The sequence below is a fragment of the Lichenostomus cassidix genome, chromosome 2, assembly GCF_008360975.1.
Source record: "Lichenostomus cassidix isolate B80296 chromosome 2, HeHo_3.0, whole genome shotgun sequence".
In the NCBI taxonomy this organism is placed as follows: domain Eukaryota; kingdom Metazoa; phylum Chordata; class Aves; order Passeriformes; family Meliphagidae; genus Lichenostomus; species Lichenostomus cassidix.
This window is the reverse complement of record NC_139482.1, coordinates 4,918,040-4,938,345: the sequence shown is the minus strand read 5'-3', so window position 1 is coordinate 4,938,345 and position 20,306 is coordinate 4,918,040. Positions and strand designations below refer to the sequence as shown.

At 40.2% G+C, this 20,306-nt stretch overlaps 1 protein-coding gene across 7 annotated transcripts in view; it reads right to left on the bottom strand.

Annotated features, from left to right (window-relative positions):
- The window catches only part of LOC146440753 (sodium channel protein type 5 subunit alpha-like), a 209,788-nt gene that overhangs the window by 159,381 nt on the left and 30,101 nt on the right, over nt 1–20,306 (bottom strand). For all 7 annotated transcript variants that reach the window (XM_085050201.1, XM_085050194.1, XM_085050197.1 and 4 more), the window contains exons 2-4: nt 9,596–9,914; nt 7,874–7,991; nt 2,575–2,665 (exon numbers count right to left, since the gene is read on the bottom strand). In XM_085050201.1, coding sequence (XP_084906327.1) covers nt 2,575–2,665; nt 7,874–7,991; nt 9,596–9,862 — 476 coding nt within the window. In that variant the 5' untranslated portion in view covers nt 9,863–9,914. The remainder of the gene's footprint in view (nt 1–2,574; nt 2,666–7,873; nt 7,992–9,595; nt 9,915–20,306) is intronic.

The window sequence follows — 20,306 nt, the reverse complement described above, 5'->3', positions numbered from 1 at the left end:
CTACCTGCCATCAGAGAGAGAGTTCAGGGCATAAAACAGCTTTTTTTAAATGTTTCTACCCAAGATGGAGAGCCCAATGGGACTGGATATTCTAGGGCATCTCTTAACAAAAGAAATAAATATTTACTATCCATCTTTGGCATTCCCTACTCCTTTTCTCCAAAGGAAGATGCAGATGATACCAAAGCCTATTAAAAAAACCCTCAAGCATTTAAAATCCACTAAAACACAAATTCCATAAGTCATGATGTTGAGGGCTTTCAGTGGAAACACTGGCTTGAGTTTTCTGTTCAGTCCTTAAATATCAATTGGTGCCATCACACCTAAAAAAAATTGAACCAGTTAACATTCTTCTTTGGTAAAAAAAAAAGGTGAGTGATTAAAGGTGGCAATTTAAGGAAGAACATTATGCATAAAATATATTTAGCTTTATTCCACTGATCTGCAAATGGGCATACAGAGATAGTGGCAAATCTCATGCCCTCCTGCCATTGTGTCACACAGCAGAGCTACTCACATATGTCAGAAAATCTCTGTGTGCTTCATCTTAAAATAGGGATTAGCAGGAGAGTTTTGGTGCAGCAGTGGGCATTAAATGTTTCTTGCAGCTCCTCTTTGACCGTAGACTTGAGCATTATCTTGTATCCAACTTTTTCACAGCTTCCATTTAGCTTTGCTCTGGTATTTCAAATATAGGTCACCCATGTGACAGTCTCTTTAAGCATGTGCATTCAGTAATACATGCAGAAAACACATGCAAAGAACTAAAAAAAAATACTTAACAGTGCATAAGCTCATTAAAATGATAAAGCACTTGTATTTATTCAGCATGTCAGATGGGTTTAATTGATTGTATAATCATCATCTAATTCTAAATGGATCGGGCAAAGTCCTCCAGCAAACTGAACAGCTTCTTTAACAATAAAAGTCAGGGTTCTTAAAAAATTTTATAGTGGGGGGAAGTTGAATTGATTTATTTTTTTCAAAATGGTAAGGAAAATGCTTTAAAGGAAGATCTAGGACAAATATTTGCACAAGGTTATTCCTCTATCCCCTGTGAGTCTCTGAAACAGCAGAACAAAATGGATTAAATGTATCTTCTCCAAATCCAATATTAATCAATTTGAATTACAGTTCATTGGGTTATTTTGCTCCTCCAAAGTACTTGACTTTGATTTCATTCTATGCACTTGAGGAGGAAAAGCTGAGAGATACGAGGGGACATGGGAGAAGAGGAAACATGGAAGGATTTACTCCACACTCCATGAGTCTATTTGCATTTCTGCTCTTGCATGCTCTGCTTGACACACTGATAAAACCATTCACATTTTCCTGCTTGCAGAAGAAACAATAATATCATTTTTGATATTTCCCTCCAGACGGTTTGAATTCCCAGCTGTACACCAAGTGACCAAATTTTGATGAGATCATCACGTGGATGAGATGTCTGTGATTCAGCAGAAAACACCATGGCTCTGGTTAAGAAAGTTTTCAATAGGAAAAGGACAACATCAGGGAAAAGGACAGCCACAGACATACTTGAGGGTACCACACTATACAGAAATACATGAAACATCCTGGGATTAGGATGTTATTGTGATGGGATGAAATATTTGGTTCAGTGCTGCCTATAATTAGTAATTTATGGCCTAGAAGATGTGTCCTGCATGATTTTATGGAACCTAAATAAGGGCGTTTTACTGTCTTTTCTTACAGCCCTGAATAGATCAACCACCAGGCTATGAAGCAGCAGATGGCTGTGTTTATCATATGTCAGTCAAAAATAAAAAGTGTGTTCTGATTGGTTCAATGAGCCAAAATAATTGTTTAATGCACTGTAGGTTGATTAGCTTGTGCATCTGGTATCTGTTTCTAAAAGGAATATTTTAAAGCAACTTAAAGAAATGAAATGGGGTTTCATTTCATTGAAGCCCCTTAACCTCTTTTAAAGTTAATTAAAAAACCCACAACAACATAAAATAACTCCCTTCAAGCAATGTCTTTGCTATTTTTCCTGAAGGCTTGTCAAGCTAAAAAAACAGGAATTCTCATAGAGGTGTTCCCAGATAATTTGATGCCCACAAAGAATTCCTAACAATGCTTACAGGGGAACGATGTGCTCAGTCCAAAAGAAACTTTTGCATCCAGTAAGTTTCAGTTCAAAGCTAGAAGTAAGTATGTTCAGGAAATATTCCCTCAAATAATTCAACTTAAGCTCCATCAACCTATTCTGATGTGTCCAACCATCAAATCTCTGCCATGGGAACTGTGGAAAGCTGGCCAGATTCAAAGGGGATTGTCCTCATATATGATTTCATCCAGATGTAGCATAAAAGGTGCCTTTGGCAATAAGCATGAGATCCATGGACTAAAGATTTTTAGTTTGCTTATTAAGGGATCTTTCACAGGCAGAAACAACTACCTGGAAAAACAGTTTGTGAGGGCAGATACCATGGTCAGTACTACTGGAAAGAGATTAGACAACAGCAAACAAAGTGAAAATAAGAATATAGCAATTGGAAGAGGGAGGATGAGACGAGGATGGGACAGCTGTAAACAAGCAAGGATACTTACTCAACATATTTATTCCATGACGGAGTCTCTGATTGTGCCATGAACACACAATTAGTTAAAATAGTGCACATAATGAACATACTGAACAATGTGAAGAGGAGAATTAAGGAAAACAAGGTATATGATACAAGACTTCATAAATTTTTGTCATTTCATATAAGATGTGACAGCTCAATCACAATTTTCAAGTTGTTTCAAGAACTATAAACATTTGCTTGCAAGTCCATAAGGAGACAAATAAGCATATAAACACAGAAAAATGAGGGAACCTTCCCTGCTTTTTTATCCCTTTTCCTACATCTTTTATACGTACTTTATACAGTAAACAAATGTCCTGACTCTGCAGACTTTTGAAAACACAATACCCCAAATTTACAGCTGTGTTGGTCAGATGACAATGTGCATAGGTGCACAACTTTGTATGAAAAGAGGGATTAGTCTCATTTAAGTATCTACAGAAAAACCTGTGTCTGCAAATTCCCATTTCACTTTTTTTTCCTGAAACATTTCTCAGGCACTACGGGAAAGTTACAAATCTGGTCTTTCTAATCTCTTTTATGGGCTTGAGGTCTTGCTTTCAATATAAAGTTTCACCAAAAGCAAGTATGAGTTTCAGAGCACTAATTTTAAGGCTTGGTCTGCAAACCTGCTTGGCAAATAGGCAGCTTTGGTTTTCAGAGCTCACTGCCTCAGCTGAGGGACTAGAATCCTTATTTGGAGGCTAAAACAAACCTCCCAAGTACATAGTCCATGCACTTAGCTGCTAAACTGGGGCCATAAATACAAAAAGCATCCTAAATCAAATTCCTGAAATTGAAAACAATGTTCACTGAATGGCTCTCCTAAAAGCATGTGCCACTTTCTGCAAAAAATTACAAAATGTGATGAGATTCTCCTGCCTCAGTAACTGGCCCCACACAACTGGGAAAGTCTAACTAAAAAGTGTGTACAGAAGATAAGGTAAAGGAAAACAGCCTGTAGCTCAGTCAACAGGCAGGGACTGTTCCCAGGGAATGTAAGTAACACCCAAATGTGAATTTCTTTCTCCTTTGTGGGGGAAAAATAAAAGTTTGGCTTTGTTTGGGTTTTTTTTTCATCTCTGCAGCTGATTCCATTTGTGTTATTTTTTGTTTGAGGGTAGTGATTGAAGAATTTCATTTTAAACCTGTCCTGAAATGTTTGCATGAAATTTATCCTTTTGCAGAGCCAAAACATCTGCTGAATATGGAGTTGAAGGTTTTCCCATGGGCCACATAAGCAACTACAAGGTTAAATTGGTAGTAACCAACCTGCAGATTCCCCAGGGCCACCACAGAAAGCAGTAATTGAACTCACAGGGAATGTTCATCTCTCAAACATTTTCCACTTCTGGGCCAACACCTCCTACTGAAGGACTGGGGAGGATACCTGATATTCAGTCACATTTGCTCACATCAGCTTCAGATATAGTTCTATAAACTCTGTCATTCTCATTAACAGAATTTTTAAGTTGCAGCTAGCCTAGAAAACACTGGATAACTTTTCCAACCACAGTGAAATGCTGTGGATAAAGCACAGGAAACCAGAATGGCATCTTCAGACCACGTCAAACAAATGGCATATTTCAATTCCAAGGAAATAAATTCCTCTATTGGAATTTAGATTCACTGGTTTTGTCTCTGTATCCCTTTTTCCTTGTGATTTAAACTGAATTTAACAGCTTCCCCAGATGCTCACTTACAGGCAGGTGTCATCACCTCCTTATTCAAGCACCAAAGAGAACAAACCAGAGAACACAGGTTGGAAATGTAAGGGGTCAGCTCTGGGACAACAAATGTACTCTGAATTCAATCTGGGTTTCATGACCAAGCTGAAAACGACAAAGAGCATAAAAGAATGAAATGTTTCAGCTGGTTATGCACCAAAGGTAGTGGTCAGTGTTAAAGAAGAAGGAGAAAACAGAAATCCCCACAGAAAGAAAATTAGCATTCCCACCTGAAAGGGAATGCAATTGTTTGCATTAGTAAAAGTCTGTGATGATGATCTACTCAGAAAGGACAAAGCAAAGAAGATGAAACTGAGATAAGCTATATTAGCAGCATTGTCCATTCCCTATCTTAGAACTGCTATTAAAACTATTTTTGAAAGCCTACAAACTAAATATACTAAGCCACTCATCAGGATCCTTTCTGCAATAAATTAAACCTATTATTTCCAATTCCAGGTTACAGAATAGGCTTTGCACAAACCGATTCTAAAAGTTATAAATTTTATCTCCTAGCACAAAGATATCGAGTCAAACGCGGCACACTTCTATTCTAGACTTCATTATGATGGATAATTGTTAATTAGCAGACTGAATACTAGAGGCTCTTTAGGTGATCACTGCCAAATTACATATAATATGTGCAAGCAAAGGTTAGTCCCAATGAATAGAATGTGTAATTGGTGCTTCACAAGGTCTCATTTTGCCTTATGGAAAGTGTGCAAAATCAGATGGGAGGAAAGCTACAAACAGAAAGTATGAACAAAGTTTGGAAATTCTGTAAGAATATTATTTTTTAAAAATTTATTTTTCTTTTTCTAATTATTAGGATCCATAATTCTAGCATCAAGGAAGGTAGTTTTGGCCAAACCTCCAACCTGGATAAGTGGTAAACTGAGATCAACTAGCTTTAATACCTAGAAAAAATAACTAGAAATAAAAATTGCTACAGATTTTATACATGCCTTGGCTTGCAGGCATGAAGAACTAAGAGGAGTCTTTTAACCATAAGGCACCAAGGGAATGTTACCAGTGATTTAACCTCGTTAGCAGGTGGAGATAGTTTATAAAGATGTTAATGATGGCTAATAACAATGCAGAAGACAAAAAGGGTTCATCTAATGGCATACAGCCCTACACTCTCCATGGTCTCTGGGAGAGAAATGGAGCAGGGTCACCTTCTGGGCAGCCCTGGTCCTTTCATGAGACCTCATAGACTCCGAATTAGAGGATAAATACCCAGAAGTGGGTTAAGGATACATTAATAGTAAACACTACTAGGAGGCTGTGGCTGGTTTTTTCCTTTCAAGGGTGTATTTTTGAAAGACTGGACTTCTCAGGCTTGGCTGGATGAGCAGTGAACACACAGAATCTATCCTGCCTGACATCTCAGAGGAAAAGCTCCACATACAGCTACTTAACCAGGAAATGTGACCCCCACAGCTTCTTTACAGGATGATTTTACTCTGTCCTCTCTATTCTGCTCCACTGTTGGCCTTCACGGTGCACTCAATGGCTGGAAATTGAAATATGGCATCCACTAAAGAAGCTGCTTCAGATATTTACGTGACAGGGCACCATTTGCTAATGCTCCTTTCAGGCTTTTGCCCTGGGGAAAATAAAGATTGCTTGATTACAGTCACGCAAGACGATAGATGTGGTTCCCAGGTCCATGTCTGGGATATTATCTGCTTGAGTACTTGCTGGTTCAGGCTCCTTTCTGCCTGGGATATTGACTGCCTGCTCAGCCAGTTGGCCTTTGCATTTCAGGTTGATGCAAAAAGTCTTTATTGACAGAAAACAAATCAGTGTCTAGAGCAGGAACTTTGCTGTTTTGCTGGGGCTGGAGTTGTTATCTCCTGCCTGCTGCTGCCAAAGACTGAGCTGTTGGGTCTCCTGACATCAATACAGGGTGATAATTTGTGTCTTTCTGGAGCTAAACTTATACTTGCATTGAGACCTGCCACAGCCAAAATTTCACACTCCTTATCTGACCATATTTCTTTCCTGGCAGGTATTTTAAATGCTCTCTTCTGTGGTTTTTAGCCTTGGAAGTAATATGATAAGGATTTTTTGCTTATTTATCTTCTGGTTGCCTGCTACCAAAATCTTGTAGCTCCTGTGCTGCACATTCCTCTGACCTCTTGGCTTCACCAGCCAGTGTGGAAGAATGTGAGGAGAAGACAGAAGGTTCCAAAGCTGGAGGCAATATTCTCAATTTCTTTCCAAGAAGCTCAGTTTTAATATTCTTCCTTTAGCCATACCTGGGCAAATGGATTGACCTCGATTAGCTTCAGCAAGGCTGTGCTGAGGTAACCATGCCTAAAAAACTTGGTTGGGCTCTAGGTATGCAGCAGCATGTGCTGCTTTGTGTGCACATATAATCTGATCCACCAGCAAATCTCTCTGCAGAATTCTACAGTGTATTCTTAGTAACCATAATAATGTCTTGGCTGATATCACATATTCATTTCTGCATAGAATTATTGCAATCAGAAGCTTCACCTGTTTTTCCTTTTGATACCTATATTATCACTTTTCTTCTCACTGTATGGAGTTGCAATCTAGTTCCTTTCCCTTTTTTTTTTCCCTGATATTTGATAATTAACCAATGTTTCTAAGATGCTACCTAGTTAGTATTTATTAATTCTCTGTGGTGGACATGAGCATTGCAGATGAGGGATTTCCATCACTAAAACATCACAGAGTGATCACAGCAGCATGTGGAGTCTTTGAATTATCACTGCCAGGTCTCCCATGTGCACCCCAGAGAAAGCAGCCAAGTCATGAAAAAATGGTCTGTTTTAAGTAATGTTCACACAAAGCTGAACATTTGGGTCAGTTTGGATTTCCAGAGAGATATGGCCATGTCAGAGTATAATGTTTCTGGGGTTGTGTGGAAAATACAAGCCAAAATCAACCACTGCAGTGTGTCTTGCATGACTTCAGAAGCAGAAGTATGGGAAATCAGTCATTGTCCCTCCATGGGAAAGTCCCACAGGACAGCCTGTGCCTTTTTTTCCTAGCTGGGTAGCATATCCCAATAAACAAACTAGAAAAGAGCCAACAAAATTTTTTTTTAATATTCTGTTTCAGGAGAAAAAAAATTCAGATCTGAGGCAGTTCAAAATTAAATTGTGTCTGCAGTGTCACAGATTTTTACCTCTGGGAGGGATTGCTTAAGTGCTTGGTAGCAAAACTCTCCATCAGTGCAGATTTCCCCTGGTTCCCTTCCTTTCTGAGGGAAACACCCACTTTCCCTTCAGTAAAGATGATCAGTCCCTTCCCATCCTTTAATCCTGAGCAAACTCACCAGACTCTCCAGTGCAGCTCACGTTATCTGATGCCAGCAGTATGATACAGTCATTTTTATAGCTCACATAACAATATAAAATGAAACAAACCGAAAATCCAAATGTGTTTCTGCTTGTGCAGGCAAATTCAGCCAAAAGATTTAAAACAGCTTAATGAAATAAAATGGTTTCTGACTTCCATCCATCTGTGTTTAAAACCCATATAAAATACATGAGGAGGAAAATCAACAGAAAGGATATGAATGTACCAAAATTTTAATTGCTGCTCTTCTGATTGGATGGAAAGGACTAAGTATATACAAGGCAGGAGTGGCACTAAATCGAAAGATTGTCTTCCCTTTGTTCAGTACTATAAATGTCTGGAAAACAAAATAGAAAATGAGAACATTCAGTATTTGCATTTATACTCAGCCCTTCCACTTGGTGAAAAGTTTTGTTCAAGACTTTGTCTACAGAGCTGTTGCTTGTCATGTTGTAATATCTCAACTTTTTTTGTTCAACCCTTAGTGGGTCCTGTGCCATCACCTCCACCATGGGGCTGGGAAGAGAGCAGAATCACCTTTAAAAATAAAAATTACCTGGGGACTAAAATGTGGTGAAGGGATTTATGTGATGCTCTTCTTCCCAAGTGCTGGGGACCTTACCATGTTGTTGCTCCACCTTCTCTACTTTGAGCACTTTGTTGCTCTCAGTTTTGTCTCACCAAGTAAAAAGTTGTAGGAAGCACAGTTCCACATCAGGATCTGACCCTGGCAGTGAAGCACTCTCATTGTAGTCAGATTAATATGGACAGAGAAAAACTATTCTCTCAGCTATTTTAACCCCAAGCAAAAGTGAATTGGGTCCTGACCCAATTTGCAGGGCTATGAAGATGCCCCACCATGCATAGAGGAACAAATATTCACTGAGAGACAGAATCAAGACACCCAGTATGTAAAATCTAAGCAATTCACACACCTTGAGTCTAAAAACTTCATGGCACTAAAATTGCAAATCTATATCCTGCTGCTTATGCCTGGGGATAGCAGGCAAATTAAAAGGTAAATTAATTCTGGCCCTTCCAGGTAAGTTATCTATTTGTCTTTATCCATTTGACTTTTGTTCTGTAGCTCTAGAACCTGCCTCTACACTGTTTTAACAGAAGTACCATTATGGTCACCTTAATTCATTGTTTACAGGAAATAGCATCACCCAAAATCAGGAACAGCAGTACCTGAAAAAACTGGAAGCTGCCTAAAAATGCACTGGGCTCCCAAGCTTCATTTTGTCCTCTGTTTTGTGAAATGTTTGGAAAGGGGAAGGGACTGTAGTAAGCAACCAGCCCAGCTCTGCTGTCAACAGCCTTTTGACAGAAGCTGTTTGCCCTGCTGTGGCTCTGGTCCAGCCTGCACGTGATCCCTCATCAGGTGATGCTTGCTTTGGGATGAAGTTCACCCTTCTGCAAAGTGCCAGCACTGCTCATGCTGCTCACACCTCCCTTCAGCTCTATTTTGGTCATCTTATGGGGAGTTTTACTCTTCCTCAGCAGGAACAGAGCTGCTGCTCTCCAGGAAGGGCTGTGAAGGTGCCTCCTGCTCTTGTGCCGAGTGCTCGCATGAGGCTCAAGTCACCCAGAAGCCCTTAACATTAAGGGGCTTAAGAGATAAACAACAGACCTGTGAAGAGTCACAGCTCATGCAGAAGGCAAGATAGGGCAGATAAAAACCTCTGGCTTAAATTAACTCAGCTACTGCTCTGCTCTTTTCAGATATTGTATATTCATACTCAGGGTTATCTGAAAACACACAAGTTTAAATTATGCTTTTTATCCCTCTTTGCCCTCCTGCTCAGCAGTTTTCTGGGAGCCCTGCTCATGCCAACACTCTGATCCTTAATCTGGGAAAGAAATATTTTTACTGGCTGCAGAAAGATAAAAACCAGAGCACTCAGAACAGTGGCTGTGCTTTAGCAGGATGGTGCTCACCTTACGATCATTGTAGAAAGGGTCGAGGTCCTCCAAGGGCTCCCCGATGAGCTCTGGAGAAACAGTCCCATAGATATCGGGCAGCTTCTTGCAAGCCTGCAGATCAAACTGGGGCTGAGGCTTCTCCTCTTCTCCCAGCTGCTCTCTGTATTCCTGCTTGGCATTCCTCGCGAGCTTCTCCGCGATTCGCTTCTCGATGGCAGCCAAGGACTCGGGCGTGAACCGGTGGAAGCTGTTAGTACCCGGTGGTAACAAGAAGTCAGCCATCTTTTCATCCTGCTTTGTCTTTACTGGTCTTTACTCCTAGTAGTGGAAACAGCTGAAATGAAATTACCAAAGGTTAGTGGCACAAGAAAAGCAAGAAGAAAGAACAAAGCCATAAGAATTAAAAAACCCAAACCCAACCCCCAAATAACTTGTTATCTATTATCAGGAAACTCCTCATCTGTTTTTATGTGGTTAATAGAACATCAAGGAAATAAAAATTACTGAGACTGTAATTTCAGTAAGGAATCACACATGATCAAAGCTAAACAGACTTTAAAGATGGGTTGTGGAATATTTTTCTGTTTTTCAGTCATTTGGGATCCTAAATACAAACTAAGAAGGAACTTAAATTCACACAAGCTTGAGTTTCATTGAAAGCCACAGAGATTTGGATTCCTAACTCATTTCTGAAAATGCAGCACAGGGAGTGGATGAACAATGTGCCTAAGATCACTGCAAGGCAGATTTAAATCAGCCGATGTCTGGCCACATGATGCAAAATCTAAAAATGCCCCAGCTGTTCTATTCCAAATTTAAAGAGTGAAGGGTCAAGTTTAGATTCTTAAATCCAAAAAAAAAATCTTCATAATCTCTGTCTTAGGCTTCTGCAACATAATTTTCATTTTCCTTTGGGACAGGAAATACCATCTTCAAGATATCTGTCTAGACTTATGAGCATTTTCTTTTCCTCCACCCCCTGAAATCTGAAGGATGCTGGAAGCGCAAATGAGCCTGGAAAAGCTCTGGGACCTTCATGAGAGCATTCCAAGCTTCCAAGAAGCTGCATAGCCACTGCTGCCAGTTCATCACACCTGAAAACCAAGCTCCTTTCATCCAACATCAATTTGAATATCCAGGAGTTGGACTTGAGGATCCTTATGCCTTCCAAACCAGGATACTCTTTTATTCTATGATTCGAACCCAAACCTGTGAAGTTTGATCGTCTTGTCCTGATGGTACCTCAGTGTTAGCACTTCCAGTCTCTGCCTGAATGAAAACAAGTAGGAATTGCCACATCTCCTCAACTTACATGAATAAAACCAAGCGTGAAAAGCACAGCCGAACAAAAAGCCTTCTTGTATCTGCACTAAACAACATGGATAGCTGGGAAAAGTAATGTAAAATTACTGTTTTAAACAGGGTGAAGCTTATCCCTGCTCTAGTAGCCTGCACAAATCCATCCAAGTTCACTGAAGCTGTATTTTGCAATTTAAAGTGACTTTAGAGGCATGTTTTTCCAGGGAGAGAAGCCCTCATTCCACAACAATTAAAACTCATTTCACAGAAGAAACACAGACCTTGTATTTTTGCCACCACCAGACCATTCATACTCCATCAGAATACACACGGGTGACAAACAAAATAGTAGATTTTGAGGTGGGCTACCCTCTTTCATTCAGCAACGTGTGCAGGATCCCATTCTTTGTTCAGCCACAACTGTTGTTCTCTGCTTTCAGATGGTATTTGTCTATTTACAATGGATAGTTCCAGATAGTTTGCGTCTATTAGGCTCTGTGATGACAGCATTTTTGTTAGCAAACAGGACTTTAACTGGACTCTGCATGACAAAGAGCATATTTATTGACTCAATTTCTCTGAGTAGAGGACACTTTCAAATAACTACTGTTTCTCCTATTCTGACTTCATTTTAAAAGGAATTCATTAAATTGTCATTGATCACAGTCTATCACACAGGAATGATTTACTGATGCTTGCACATTATACTCCACATTGCTGGTTTGAGCAAGCAGGGCTAAAATGAATTATCCTTCCTAGAGTTTGGGCTATTCTGACATTCTTCTTTTGTTAGATTTATTCTCCTTATTCTTTCCCCTCTCCCCTCCATGTCATTTGTTTTATCCCCTTCCCCCTGAAAAACAGGAAATTAGAAGCTTTCCCACAAATCGAATTTCTTATGCTCAACGCTTTGTGACTCAGCAGCAATGCCAGCAAATAGAATTTCACTTTCTATAAATGACATCAATACAGGTGGCCAGAGAATTCTCCGAGGCTTTTTGTCCTTTCCATTTTTGTTTCTCCAGAATGAAAGCCGTCTGGGTGCTGAAGGGGACAACAAAAGCCAGTGGCTGATCAGTGCTGCTGGAAGGGCACAGATGAGGTCTCTAAACCAGAGAGGAGAAGTCTGAGGGATGTTAGTTGGGCTCCAGATGATCCTTAGCTCTGTAAAGGTAGTGAATGGGCAATGACTGCTTGCTTTCTCTAATAATATGAGTGGAGAAACTTTGAATGAAATCACATTGCAGGGGCAAAAGGTCCATAAAAATGGTTTTAAACACAAAGATGCTGCCTCTGGCTCATGAACATGGGTGCAAGCAAAAAAGGCTACTTCTGTTTGTCCTATTTTAACACTCTTCCCAGCCTACCAGCCTCAAGAAATTCATCCTCTGCTGTTGTGTGCTTTATCCTTACAGACTGCCTTAAAGACTTCCAAGAAAAGCCATTCTGGCAACAGAACTAGTAAAATCTTCTTTCAAAAATAGGAAAAAAAAAAAGGACAGGGGATGGTGAGGGAGATAAAATAGCCCCAAAAACCTAATCAACATCAGAAGTTTTAATTATTTTTTCTAAAGGGAATTATTTTTGCTTAAAGCTCTCTCTTATTATAAAATTGAATCAAATTCAAACTGGTCAAAACCAGATCTTTTCAGTTTTATCTGCAAGTTCCAGAAAGGTAGCTGCCTAGAAAGAACTGGAAAATCCTACAAAAACTTCATTAGAGCTTTTGCTAGTCATGCTATTTAATTTTTCTTTTCACAAAAAGTACGTTTCAACACCCTTACAAATGAAAATTCCTGACGTGTTTTGTTTTCATATAGTACATAAGCAAAACTTCCACATCTTTTTATATATATATATTTTTTAAAAATTCTTTTTCAATTTCATTTGCTTTCAGGAAATGGACAAGATAATTTCACGGGTCCTTTCCATGTCTAATTTCTTTCAATCTGTGAATTGCAAACATTTCTACAAATAGCCAGGGTTAGCCCAGATGTTTCTTAAAAGGGTAAGAAAGCACCACAAGTTAAAAAGGGAAATCATCAATGACTGAATCAAAGAGCTGGAATGCCATTTCTTAAGAGATAATAGCTGTTGTGACTCACGTTTTTACAATATGAGCCTGGATTTTTCCATTCCTCACAGGCATATTTTTGAAGTACAAGGCTTCAAACACATTGTTTCTGTGATATCACCATGCATAGAATGAAAATTTCCCTCTTGCTTTGTCAGTTAGCATCGGTTCTTGCTGATAAAACTCACTGGTTATGTAAACAAAACGTGCATATGAAAATAAAGCCCTGAGATGAATTCTTTCTTCGGCATGGCAAGAAGTGAGAGCAGTACAAACAAATTAGGTATTGCTAGCACCTGTATTTATTCAGAAGGATAAATGCTGTTTTCTATTGCAGCTTTAACCTTACTGTCATGGGTTTCAGCCACTCCAGATGACCTTTCAGGTTCTCAGAACATCACCTGCATGCCCTGCAAGCTCCTCTGTTGTATCAAGGATTTGCTTGTATTTCAGACACCTGGCAATGGTAATAAAGGAGCCAAACTGGAAGATCAACATTGTGAAAGTGGCTTTTACAGGCTAAAGGCATCAGACATGGTCATCTTGAGTAGGACTGAACTCATCTACCTCTATTGATTTCCATGAGGCCACACTGACCACCGGCTGGGGAGAGGAATGCTTTCACTTCAGTTCAGCTAAAACTTACAAAATACAAATCTAGAGTCCCAAATTCTCCTTTTGTTTAAGAAATGTTTGTGGCTAAATAAAGATTTTGCGTTCCTAACTGCTGTGGTAACAAGAACAGTCATGTGGATGGGTTTCTTTTCAATGCTTGAGACTTCATGGAGCACAGTCATCTTTCCCCCACACACACTCCTTTTCCATATAATCTCTTTGGCATTTTCCTTTGACCTGCAGAGCACAGCAAAACACGAGAATAATAGGCTAGGGGAATAAAGAACGGAACAATGACACATCTAATTTAACGTCACTGGTCTGGGTTAATAAATTCATATGCCTAAATTTATACATAAACACAAACATTTAATCATATTTAAAAAGGCTACAAGTTGATACAGGATGGCATGGAAGTTTTAGTCCAACCATGAAGTAATGGAGAAATCCTGTGTTTAATTAAGATCAAATAAAGACATTCTGTAAAAAGATCAAGAAGCTAAAGGAGTCTAGGTGACTGAGACACACTTTACAATTTTACTGACAACAAATAAACAAACAAACAACCTTTTGAGACTTAATTCACTTATGTTTATGCCACAGTTTACATTTCACAGTGAGGGAAGGTGTCATGGGAAATTCTCTTTTAACTGAAAAATTTCAGTTGCTGTTAGCACACACTTTGAGGTCCTGTGTGCTCACATCAAGACAGTCCTTGAAATTTTACACAGTGCACTCATTACTTCTGCTTAAGCTGATATCTGGTTTATTTATTTTTTTTTCCAACAGGCATAATTTTTTCAAGACCACAAACAAAGGTTGTTTTTGTAGCACACTTTCTAAACACATACAATCAGCCACATCTCCAGCTGCCATAAATCAGCACAGCTCTGCCCAGGGAAGTCACACCTGGAGAATCAATCTTTTAGGATTAGGAATATTTGGCTAGAAATATTTTTTTTAAAAAAAGCACCTTCACACCAGAGCATGAAAAACACAGGGTGTGTAATTGAGGTATTAAACTAATGGCCTAGAAGGTAACCAAGCTTGCAGGGAGCTGGAGAACCCCAAGCTTTTTGCAACCTGTGAAAACAATCTGTAAATGTTTGTTCATCCAGAAACACCTTGCTGGGTGAGCTCTGAGGTGAAGGTGCAAAGAGGGGAGCTGGAGGATCCAGTGCCTGGTGGGGACCAGGCTGGTCTGCAGGGGAAAAACTTTGTATTCCACAAAAATCTGATGGAAATGGCTGAAATTTTTAGCTCTTGAGGTTCTCCTAGGCCAGGCACAGTGTTGAAACCAGGCCAAGCTGACACAGGGGGAGATGTGAGCCAAAGTTCCTCTGGCTGCCCATGGCACAAGGCAAAGCTGCAGGTTGATATGACATTGCATAACACATTTCCTAAAACGAGCCCTGTTGTTCACCATGGCTGCTGACCAGGGGCAGAAATAAATATGGAAGAGAACTCATTGCGTTCACGTTGTGGGGGAAAAACAAACCAAATCAGCACAAAACGTCAAAAACAAGATTTCAGAGTCACAGACCTGCAAGGCTTTCATCACAACCAGCTCTGCCTACGCAGTGTCTTCTTTTAAATCCAGTTTAATGAGTTTTGCTGGCTCCTCACTCATCAGAATCATGGCATTCTGACATTGCCAATGACTTATTGAAAAAATAAAGTCTTCAGAAAGCCAACATGTGCAAAAAGGAAATGAATTCAGAAGATTTCATCCTGATATTGAAAGGGAATTTGGGCATGACAAATGTCATGCCAAGAATTAAATGCTGGCACTAAGTCTTCTCTTATGATAAAATATATATTTTTAGTGAGCTAAAAATATTCTGCTTTTTTTGCAGGTGTTTTTATATCAAATTATGCTGCAACCAAATGACATAAATAAGCAAGAGGGAAGCAGCACATCATAGTTACCAATGCACATCTCTTTATTTTGCTGAGAATTATAATTCTCTGCACCCAACAGGTTTTCATGTCTGTTTTAATTAACTAGAAATTGGCCTCAGAGTTATTTTACTATAAACTACTCAGCCTTCAGATGCAGGGAAAGATTTCTCCTTTGCTACTCTGAACCAACAGAGCTTGGAAAGAGCTACCAAGGAAGAGGGATGTTTTCAGCTCAGGATGCAGACACTAGCTTTTGAACATGAAATAAGAAATCTACCAGAGAACTCCATGTTGTGCCAAACATAATATACAGTGCTCACACCATTCGGTGCTTTGAATACTCACATGAATAAAATATATCAAATCTGGTCCATTTTATTCACAGAGTGTTTTGTAAAGACATACAGACGGATATAGGAAGCTGTAAAACAGCTATTAAAATATATTCTGAAGCCTTTATGGGATGGTTATGCCACAGAAAGGAGGTAGCTTTAGGCTAGACAGCAAAATCTTGGCTTCATGCTTCTAGGGAAGAAGGAGCCACGTCTGGAAAGCTGTCTGATGTATTACCACAGTTATAGGTAAGGCTTTCCTGATCTCCTCCCATCTAAGTTATGGAGACACATTTCATCAGAAGAAAACAAACAGACTCATAACAGCCAATCATCAGAACTGACATGTTTACATTAAGAAAGATGGATGAAACTCTGTAAGCAAAGCCAGGGCCTCTTTCACAATGGCAGCACTGAATTAAGAGACAAACATGACATAACAACTAAACTTCATTTTTAATAGTGAATAGAGCTATTTCGGTTTGCCTCCTTTCAAGTGACAGAAATAAAAAGAGGCTGAGGTGAAGGGTCATGAAAAACTGGATGTGAAAGGCTGGGAGAGACAGACCCAAATCATACAGAGTGAAGGTGTGGGAGGAGGCAGGTGCCCCTCCAGAATCTGGCTGATGTGAGGTGACACAGCAGGTCCTGCTGACTGCAACTGCAGGAGCACTTCATTCCACAGCCACCTCCTTCACTGAACTCCACCCTATCCACACACCTACAACACACCCAGCTTCCCACCCTTCCCCATCCACCTCTATCCCTTTCCTATGCTTTAGCTAGGAAAATGATCTCATCCTCCCACCTACTTTATTCCAAGCCAACATAACCTTTCCACAAACCTGTCCTAGCCCAGAGCAATAACTCTCAAGTGACATTCACACCAATTCTGTGAGATTTTGTCACTACTACTTTATTCTCCTCTCTGTCCCATGCAAAGCATCTCTGGGATGGTGGATTCCCTGGACAAGGATGCAAGGTCTCTGTTTGTGGTTTTTGGATTGTGTTTGGGGCTAACAGAGCCCCCAGCTACTGGCTAACATTTTCAGTGCTTTTGCAACAAAATACAAAGGAGAAAAAAGAAAAAGTCACAGATTTGGAAGTGCACTTGGAAAATTATCTTTCCTGGTAATGGCGATAGAGACTCAGGAAGGAAGGATAACAGGGAATCTATCAGGGAGTTGCTGCTTGCTGGGCTATATTGAAGATTTGATTCATTATTTAGTGCACTGCAAATTTGACAATACTATTTGGATAAAGCTAGTGGCTCCTCCACTCTGATGGAGGAGATTTCACCACCCCCCACTCCTCCCCCCGAGAGACAGAGATTATTGCTGTCCAGAGAGGAGGGATATTCTGCCTGTTTGCGATTGAAAACCGCCTGGGTTTGTTTGCCAAGTTTAGGAATCAGAGTTAAGAGCTTACATGGGTTCTGGGGGTGCAATCCTCGGCTCATGTCAGTCAAGGGGAATATTTTGTGTGACTGCAGTAGGCAGTGGGTCAGACCCCTGGCGTTGGAGAGGCAGAAGTATTTGATTTCTGTCATTCCTTTCAAAGAAGTTTACTTCAGCTGCCCAGCGTAGCTCCATGGAAAAGATGCAATGGATCCGGGTGGTGACTGACAGTGATTTGATTTGAATTACATAATGCTCTAAACCATTATGTAAATTAGTCTGACAGAAACATGGAGGCAGAGCAGCTAGGGATTGTTCATTGTTTTTTTTTTTTAAATATCTAGTAGCCTTTTAATGTTATCACCAAGATTGCCACCTTCCAGCTACTACATTTTGCTGGTAAGTTAGCTGAATTAAATTTTATTTCTCCTGACACTAACTAAAACCCAAAGTGCATCTGAGCAAATAGTGATGAACATTTAAAGTGTGGTGAACGTGGATAATTTTGGAGGTATATGAGTCACATTACCAGAAGTGGTTTTGGCTATGTCCCCCTGATGTCAATGAAACTCAGGCTTCTCAGAACCCTGTGGCAACCCTGAGCATTCCTCCCGTTCTCCCCTGTATAATTTCCTCATCTTTTTACATGGGAGAATTTTTCAGAGCAAATAACTCATTGCACAAACAATTCTATTCCAAAAGTCATGACATTTTCTGTTAATTAGCAATAATATAATCATCCAAACAAAACTGCTGGGGACATTGCATTTACTAACAGGCTACATCCAAACATGCATTTATGTGTCAACGGTGCATGCTTGAGTGGTTGGTAATACTCAATTGGGCCTGAGGCAAAATGCACTGCAAGGATACAATAGAGGCCCAGTATTGCAAACCCTGCTGTGGCTCCTTGCTTAATTTAGCTTATGGGACCAAACAGTCAATGAGTTAACCAGAAAATAATACATCAAGTGGCCTGTGAAAGGGAAATATCTGATGGTGGTATCAATGCAGGGTGTTTTCTAAATGGAAAATGCGCTAGCTCCATAATGTGGGAACTTGCTTGGACTTCCTGAAAGAAAAAACTCAACACTGTTCCTAAAAATAACTTTTCATTACTTGGTTAGCCCAGAAAGCCAACCATGTCCTGCATTGCATCATGAGAAGTATGACCAGCAGGTGAAGAAGGTGTTCAGCTCTGGTGAGACCTCACCTGGGGCTCTCCATCCACATCTGGGACCCTCAACATGGGGATAACTTGGGCTTGTTGGAGCAGATCCAAAGCAGGGCCACAGAGATGGTCAGAGGGCTGGAGAACATCTTTTCTGAAGACAGGATGAAAGAGGAGAGGAGAGGAGAGGAGAGGAGAGGAGAGGAGAGGAGAGGAGAGGAGAGGAGAGGAGAGGAGAGGGAGAGGAGAGGAGAGGAGAGGAGAGGAGAGGAGAGGAGAGGAGAGGAGAGGAGAGGAGAGGAGAGGAGAGGAGAGAAGAGAAGAGAAGAGAAGAGAAGAGAAGAGAAGAGAAGAGAAGAGAAGAGAAGAGAAGAGAAGAGAGAAGAGAAAAGAGAAGAGAAGAGAGAAGAGAGAGAAGAGAAGAGAAGAGAAGAGAAGAGAAGAGAAGAGAAGAGAAGAGAAGAGAAGAGAAGAGAAGAGAAGAGAAGAGAAGAGAAGAGAAGAGAAAAAAAGGCTCCAGGAAGAACTTGGAGAACTTCCCAGTGCCTAAAGGGGCTCCAAGAGAGGTGGAGGGGCTTTAGACAACCACATGTAGAGAGAGAACAAGAAGGATTTGCCTTAAACTGAAACTGAGTAGGTTTAGATTTGATATTAGGAAGAAATTCTTCCCTGTGAGGGTGGGGAGGCCCTGGCACAGGGTGACCAGAGAAGCTGTGGCTGCCCCTGGATCCCTAGAAGAGTCCAAGGCCAGGCTGGAGGGGATTTTGAACAATCTGGCCTAGTGGAAGGTGTCCCTGCCCATGGCAGAGGGGTTGGAATGAGATGATCCTTAAGGTCTCTCCCAAATCAAGCCATTCTGTGATATGATCCTGTGATTACCAACAGCAGTGATAAACAGCAATTCCACTGAGAGATCATCCAATACCTTGAGCTAATCTTTTCCTGGATACATATAAATATTTGGGTTAAGAGTTCCCAGATGGCATTATGTCTATGAGGTATAACAACACCTACCCTGACAGGGTCCTAAAATGATACAGAAATGGTTGTATTGTTTGGACATTTAGATTTTCTTTTCATTTTTTCAAGAAAATTTCAACTAAAAATAAAAATTTGACAAGGCAAAGGAAGATTTTGATCAGATTTATAGAGTTTTATTCTGCCTACAAGTCTAATAATTCAACTACTGCCTGCTCCTCTATATATGCACCTTCATTTTTATCCATCCTAAGTGTAGTTCCTAAGCTTAGACAGGTCAAATATTGTGTTCTAGATATTTTTGAATAAAAAAATATATGTATTGGACATGCAACTGTCGTGAAATAGCCTCATATTCTCAGAATAGAATGAATCAACAAAAATTTAGCTTCTCTGATGGATTGGAATAGATTAGCCAAACCAAGGAAGAGCAGGATGTTACACATTCAGGGAGAAATAGGCACTGCTAGGGCATGAGTCATCTCTCCTGTTTTCAATGTCTACTTCAGAGAGATAAACTATGCTTCAGACCCTAGCACAGCTTCTGATGATTCAATTTGTTTATTGCGATGCCAAAATTTCGGTGTTGATGTGTGCCTGCAGGTACCTGTGAACTGCATGTCTGCATTTGCATGTTTGCTTTTCTCTGACAGAGCAGGGGCTCTGGGACTGGGAGATGACTCCCCCAAAATTCAGACCAGTGGGGAATATGATGCAAGGTGTGTGATGTGTGTTAATTTTTCTTCTGCCTTGACTCTTCTCAAAAATGGAGAGCAGCTGCCTGTGTTAAATGGTAAAGGGATGGACCATGGGGTTGCTCCATTCCAGCTCATGGCAAACCCTAACACTTCTACAACAGCTCTCCAGTGCACACAATTACTTCAGAACATGATATAGATCCTCAGTTTCAACAAACAGAATACATTTAATTAGCCAATGACAACCACATTGTTCCCAG